The sequence below is a fragment of the Rhinolophus sinicus genome, chromosome 1 (genome assembly GCF_057876585.1).
Source record: "Rhinolophus sinicus isolate RSI-liver-muscle chromosome 1, RSI-T2T, whole genome shotgun sequence".
In the NCBI taxonomy this organism is placed as follows: Eukaryota; Metazoa; Chordata; class Mammalia; order Chiroptera; family Rhinolophidae; genus Rhinolophus; species Rhinolophus sinicus.
The window spans coordinates 31,387,946-31,395,516 of record NC_142501.1 but is presented as its reverse complement, the minus strand read 5'-3'; the positions used below and the strand labels follow the sequence as shown (position 1 = coordinate 31,395,516).

Genomic DNA, 7,571 nt, shown 5'->3' with positions numbered 1-7,571 from the left:
TTTATCTTCTGCTTAATTAAGTGTATTTTTAAATTTAAAATAGCATTTATTTACTTAAAATGGTATCATAGCACTTAGCATAGCCATATACCATTTAATATATCTATCGATTCTTCTATGTTCTACAGATTCTGGAATGATTGTTCTCTCATGATAACAATGGTTATTTCTGGGGGGAAAAAGGTTATTTCTGAATACTGATTTGGGGGCTGATTTTCTACTTCTTTGCATTTTTTCTACTACTTGAATTATTTACAGTGAACATGATTAATAACTACAGATACACACACAATTCTAGTTTTTAATTTTCTAGGGTTGTACTGACTCTTCATCTACAAGTTTGTGTTAGAAGCTTTAGCTTAAGCCTAAAGCCGGGCTAAGAGACTGGAGGACGACAAGACCTCTCGCCAGGGGAATTCCTGCCAAGTGAGCAGATATTGTGAAGCGCTAAGTGCAAAATGTTCTCTGTGCTTCTTACCGATCCATGAAGTAGGCAGTATAAGGGAGAGTGGTTGCTTTTTGCTGCTTCAGAGACAAAGGAAATACTACCATTGAATGTAGGACACGTACTGAAGATATAGCACTGAGTATCAGGCTCCAATATAGTTACTCATCTCTCTTGGTATACCCACCAGGAACTGCAGGCTGTCAATGCAAATACTTCCCTAGTAGAGAGAGGAGTGCTGGGCTAGATGGGCTCAGAAGGAAAATGGAGAGAAACAGGTTCTATAGACAAGGTTCCAAAGAACTGCTACAAAAGGGGACTGGCTTGAGCTTTCTTCAATAATTCTAATTAGATAAGCATGGCAAAGTCAGAATTTCAGCTTAAGTCTCTGTAAATAGGAGATATATCTATCTATCTATCTATCTATCTATCTATCTATCTATCTATCTATCTATCTATATCTATCTACATATCTATCTATCTATTCATAGATATTTTGTGTTAAATCTTTCCATGCATACATGAGTTGTTAGGGAAAGAAGGTAACATGTGAGACCTGAACATCTTAATGCCACAAAATTCTATGTAATTGGATTTCTATAAAATTCTACATAAACATCCTGGGCAATTCTTTTAATATACTCGGCTTCAAAGACTTCCTGCATGCTGAGACATGAAATCTCTTTTCCAGGTTTCTTTTCTGAACTTCAGACCCATATGTTCAACTTCTTACTGGTTATTGTATCCCCAATTCAGCATGTAGAAAAGTCAAACTTCCGCGGTCACAATTTGTTCTTTCTCTTCATTCTACTGTTTTTTGAATACCCACTATGTGTCAGGCACGATGGTAGAGGCTGGAAATACAGAGATACACACTATATATCCCTATGTTCAGGTGATTCAGTTTTAGTGGAGAAGACTGGGAACTAAACATAAGCACAATGCAGGCACAATGGTAGATAACAGGGTGCTCTGAGACATAGAATCGGGCCATCTGATTCAGGTGTGTGTCGTGGGGGGAGGGAGATAGCTTAGTGATCTGGAAAGTCATACAGGATAAAATTTGAGCTTTCTCAAAGAATTAGCAGGACAATTCCCGGACAGCTAGGCAATTCCAACATCTGCCACACATCTAGCTATTCCATTCAGCCTGGACCAAACTAGTGGCTGTGGTGTATCTCCAGGTCAGCACTGGCCCTGGAAACTGCCTCCCTGGTTACGTCTCTTCCACCAAGGACACATAGCATGTTGTTCACTTAGCCTTAGGCCCCTGTTTGCTCAATATTAGAGGCCACCTGGTATCTTGGTAAGAACATCCAGCTTCTTAAGAGAAAAAGACAGCCTAGGTGTTTCTGCTCTTTTGATAGTCTTTGGTAAATCGTTTAACTTCTTGGAAACTCACCTCTTCATCTGTGAAAGGCTAGTAATTACAATACTAGTGCTTACCTCACGGGAGGGTGTACATATAAAATGAGATGAGAGGTGAAAGCAGGTCTAACATATAACGAATATTAACCATCTTTGTAAAGTTTTGAGCATGGGAGTATGACTTTGATTCAAATATTATAATGCTGATCTTGTAAGGAGGACGTGAAGCTTTTGGAATTTTCTCAAATATATAACTATAAATTTCAATTGAATGCAGTATTTATGACCCTTCTAGCATCTCTGTTTCCAATCCGGCCTAGTCTTCATTCCAAGATACTAGCCTTGGACAAGTTATTTATCCTCTTTCAGTTTCCTCTTGGTTATCATGGAGATAATTAAATGTACCTCAAAGGGATGTTGTGAAGCTCATTTGAAGTCGGGAATAGAAAATACTACGTAGTGATGCTTTCACACGCAACATTTTAACTGAGGAAAGAGGTCCTTGGGTGAGAACCCAGAGGCGGGGAACTGAGCAAGGGAAAAGGGACTTGGGTGCAGCACAGAGGAGGATATTCCACGTTCTCCGGTGGGAGGCAGTTCGGCGGGAAGAGCGGGCTCCTGGCCCCAGTAGGGGTCGCCGAAGCGCCGCACTGCAGCATCCTGGCAGCGGAGCGCCGTGGCTTCCGCCGGGCTAAGCTCGCGCCCTGCCGCAGTCCCTCCGCCGCTAGTGGGAGCGAGCGAGAGGGAGGACACCCCTGTCCGTCCGCCCATACTTGCAGCTGCTGCCGCCGCTCCCACCCGCGATCGCAGCAGGAAACGCAACCTGCACCCTGGGCTGTGCAGCGTGGGAGGGTTTCGCGGTCCCAGAGACCGATTCTGAACTTGCAGGAAACCGCGGCTTTCCTGGGCCTGGAGAGTGTGAACAGGTGAGTGTCACGCACGTGCCCAGGTGGCTCTTTCGGGACGACTTTCTGTAGAGCCTTCTGTGCCTCTGAACCCTTGGCTTCTGGGTTGGTCTTCCTGGTCACTGGATCCCTCCAGGTTGGCTTTGAGGTTCGTTCAGAGGGAGACGTAAGTGCTGGCGCCCAGAGTTTGACAGCTCCCTCGGAGCTGAAACCGAGAATGCCCTTTTGACTTAGGCTGCATTTGTCCTCTAGGTTGAGAGCAAGTGACCTGTAGTCAGTCCTCAGTGGGCTTGTTTATCATTCCAGGATACCTGTTGCTTTGGGAGCAACGTCATAGCCAGGAGTCTTGAACAATTATCCGCGTCGCTGTGGGTGGTGCATTGTAAAATGAGGGAGAATTTCTGGTAATGAGACCAGGAAAACTTGATTTCAGAGCTAAAGAAGGAGCGGCCGGGAGAGAATCTCATTCCCACGACCAGACTAGATTCTTTGCTTCCCTAAACAGCTGCACTTCACTTTAATGATAAATACAGAAGTTAAAAAACAAAAACAAAACTATTACCTTATAAAGATGCTTGCTTTTTTTTTTCCCCCAAGAGGAAGTGGAAAGCATGGTCCTTGATAAGTACAGTCTTTGGAATGATTTGTTATGAATAAAACCTTTCTTTAAATAAAATTTAAAAACCAGGTTACTAGTAGTGACCTAAATGTCACAGATCTAACACATTATAAAGTCCTGGAAGGTAGCCACTTTGTATGCACTTGGCATAAATGTGGAATGAATCAATTAATGCATTAGTAATAACATAAGATTTGGAGGCTAACTTCTTTTTTTTTTCTTGTTTCTAAGTGTTCTTTTAGTTCCTTTGTGTTTAGAAAAAAATAAATCACCATTTAAATATCTCAGTGTGATTTTAGCTGTAGGAGTGACAGGGACTCAGAAGTTTTTGTGCCAATAAAGCATTGTCCACATACAAAGTGAACGGCAACTTCTAGACAGAATATTTCTGCACAACAAAATTAAACCAAATGTATTTTTTAAAGATCCATGTTATGGAAGGCCTTGGTTTATGAATTATTTTGAGGATCAGAAATTTGGCAACAGGTCACTTATTAAAAAATTTGCACATCTATCTTTTTTTTTTGTCTTTTTCATGTGAGAAATAAAATGTTGAAGGATGTAAGTCAGTTTGTATATTCCTCTCAGTAATCTTTCTAAGCATGACATAAGAATGACAATAACCAACTTTATCTTTATTAGATTATAAATGAAAAAAAACCCCAAACAATTTTACTTTCTTATGTGAAATTCCTATGCCTCTGAGGCCATTTGGGAGTCACTGAAATATTTGACCTAACAAATGTGTTTTTGTTTTTAAAATCACTTTTGATGCTACTTTCACGAAGCATCAATCAGATAATTACTTAGATTTTATGTGCATGGGAATAGACAGTTTTGCATGAAATAACAAATTGTTGTTTATACACTCTCCAGACACTTTCATGGATAATGTTTCAAAGAAATGCTTGCCGTTATTATTTAGAATTTGTATAGTTAATATATCTCCATATATTATGTTTCTGTGAAGCTTCTGTGATGAAGCACTAAACATAGAAGCCTTTTCTTACTAAATGCATATAAAATGACAAATAAGAAAGTCCTTTTATCTTTAGCCAAAATGTGGGATTGGACATATTACAGATGTTACAGCTTCTGGTTTTTGTACTATTAATGATTACTAAGAAGCTTTTTTCATTATTGGGGATGAAGTAAACAATAGCTAATGTTAGTGTTGACCTTTACATCTTTCAGAGGATGGTCTGGCACTTTAGAAATCAGCAAATACAAAATTTCTTAGGTACAGATTGGTGGCTTAGATGCATAATGAAGAAAACAATTATGTGTTAATGTCTTTGTAGAAATACTTTTTCAGAAGGATTTTTACTTTTATCTTTCACTCGAGATGCTGTTTTTGAAAATTTGTAGATGACAAAATGATGGCAGGAGCAGTTTACATGTTAAGATAACAGATTTGTGTCTCAAAATTATCTTTACAGTCTGGAAAAATGGATGAAATGAAGATTGATATGATTAAGTTTAATAAGGATAAAAGTGAAGTCTTGTACTTAGGTTTAAAACACTGATTGCAGAAGTTCAGAAAGGGGGGTCTGCAGTTCACGTGGAGGATGTGAGCCTTCATATGAGTGGTCATGCTGTAATATAACCACAGTGCCCAGATAAAGAATAGAGAAAACCTCAGTGAACTTTGGCTGGGTCATTTTGTCAGCTCAAACCCCAAGTGGTGAATGCAGTGGGTGCCGTGTTTTTAGAGTGATTAAAATGGCAAGTGCCAGTGTAGAGAGTTACATATGGTGAAGAAGGAAGGTGAAGGTCAAAAACCATAAACAAGACCACACATCCTGTGAGGAACAACGGAAGATGCCAGCCCTTATTTGCCTAGAAAGTAGAGCCTGGGCTGGGGCAAAGGGTCCTCAGAGCAGCTAGGCTAACTTGAAGGGTTCTGAGTGAAAGAAAAGAAAAAGCTGACTTAATGCTTCCCCCTCCCTCCTCTATACCGGAAAGTGGTAAATTAGACACAGGATGCTTGTTGGATGGTTGTCTGATCATAAGGAAGGATTCCTGCGACAGCTGGAGGATTTCCTTGGTTGACCCCAAGCCTCCTTCCAGCTGTACATCTCCATGTTGGTGTCAATCCTAAAACACCCACCTATATAAAATGTGTTTACACTGTATATAATTTCTGAAAATGTTAGGAAAATCCAATAAACTAATTTGTTTGGGGTTGTCACAAAAAAGGAATCATTTATCTTTTGTGTACCAGGGCATTGTGCCCAGAAAAACACAATGATCTAGATATTATATATCAATTGCTGGGTTGTGCATATCTGTCACATGAATTGATCATGTGATGTAATGTGAACTGAGATCAAATTTAAACCTTGAAATACAAATTCAATTGTATTGCATTGGGGTTAACTAATATGATGTATGTTATTCAGCCCAAAGGGAAATAAAGAATTCCAAATGTGATTCCCCATCACATGTTTGTATATCGGATGTTTACAGACACAGGGTAAATACATGTATTCATATACTTCAAATATTTATCAATTACTGACCAAAAACAATGCTTTCATAAAAAATCTCTTTCAGGAAGTACTTTAGAAAATGCTATGGTATGTGAAAATATGTTTTAGAATCAAAACAGATCTAAGTTCAAGTCCTGGATCTGTCATTTAATTAGCTGAACAGTTTGCAATAAATTACTAATAGCCGTCTCACAGAATTGTAGAGAAGATCAAAATGGAAAATGTTGGTAAAGTTGAATGATGGCTGGCATACAGAAGATGCTTAATAAATATTAATTCCTTTTCCAGACACCTATGAATTGCCAAATTTCCTTTGTTTTAGGATTGCAGATTTACAATGATATGGTGAACCCAAAGGCCGGAACCAAAACAATTTTCTCAGCTCTTTAATTTGAACAATAGTGAATTGTCTTCTAACATCCAGCATGGCTAAAAGTGCAGAGGTCAAACTGGCAATATTTGGAAGAGCAGGCGTGGGCAAGTCAGGTAAGTTGTGTTATGGTTGTTTGAGTGTGTGTGTGGCGTGTGTGTGTGTGTGTGTGTTTGTTACTGCCTCCTGGGATTGGGCAGAAGGGTGGTTGACATTTCTCATATTCTCATGTGTTGTTCTTTTAGATGAAGTTTCTTTCTCTTTATGTAGAGCTTTTATTTGGCATAACCAAGTTTTATGTATTCTTGCTTATTTATGATAAAGTATCTCTGTTGATATATACAAGGCAATGGATACATCATAGATCTTTGTATTCTAAGGAAAGATATTAAACAAACCTCCAAAGAAATCAGATTACGGAAATTAAAAATATATTTGCTCTTTTTTTCTATATATGAGATCCTAAAGGGCCAATTTTATATCTCATTCATCTTGATAGTCTCAGCAACCAGCTAAGATCAAGCATGCGTCGGGTGTTTAGTAAATACTTGTTGAATGAATATATCTTTACAAGAAACAGAATTGCATTATTGTCCAACACTTCTAAAATTGGGAAGGACTGGTGAAAACTGAGTGACCGAGCTACACAACTATTGCCAGGGCCTCTGGGGTGAATTTAATGATCAAAATCTGGCTCACATTTGTAATTCTCGCTAAGTAAAAAAGGCTTTTTTATTCCCCACCTAAGGAAAGGATTGCAGACCTTTAAAATTAAGGGTGAAATGGTGGAAGTGAAGATGTATCTAATCCAATTTGAAAAGTATATCTCAAAATTAAAGAATACTAAAGTCGATATTGCTGAAATGTCAGGGCAGCATGGCTTTTCAGATAATGGGGCCTTAATCTCTTACCGGAGGAGAGGCCTGTAATTGACTTTGCACGTGGAGCTTTTGGTTCTTAGGAAATGACTCAAACAGCTATCTAGTAGGTGTGTGTGTGTGTGTGTGCAGAGGGAAGCCTGTGGGATCACCCCATACAACAGGTAATCCACATACTCTTCAATGAACTCACATGAGCAGATTTTAATTCTGTGATCAACCTCTCTTTCCTGACCTGCTCTCTGCTTTAATTGCAGCAGTAAATCTTTTCTATTCTAAATCTTTCTCTCTTTTTTCTTTCAATTCTGTCAAGAGTGCTTTTTTCTGCCATCACCCTTTTCTTCTGCTTGCTGCTGGCTCTTGCCTCTAGCAGAAGCCAAGCAAAGAAAATAGTCGGCAAGGCTAAGATACTGCCAGCCTACAAGAGATTGAAGATAGTTAAACTCCTCCCCATTAATCTCCTCAGTGTTTCCTGATAGCGTGAGAACCTAATT

The 7,571-nt window shown here is 39.1% G+C and overlaps 1 protein-coding gene across 1 annotated transcript in view; it reads left to right on the top strand.

Annotated features, from left to right (window-relative positions):
* The first annotated feature begins 2,491 nt into the window (after positions 1 to 2,491).
* Positions 2,492 to 7,571, top strand: part of RERG (RAS like estrogen regulated growth inhibitor) — a 94,061-nt gene continuing 88,981 nt past the window's right edge. Inside the window, exons 1-2 of the mRNA XM_019744796.3 lie at positions 2,492 to 2,739; positions 6,152 to 6,315. Of these exons, the coding sequence (XP_019600355.1) occupies positions 6,255 to 6,315 (61 nt within the window). The 5' untranslated portion in view covers positions 2,492 to 2,739; positions 6,152 to 6,254. The remainder of the gene's footprint in view (positions 2,740 to 6,151; positions 6,316 to 7,571) is intronic.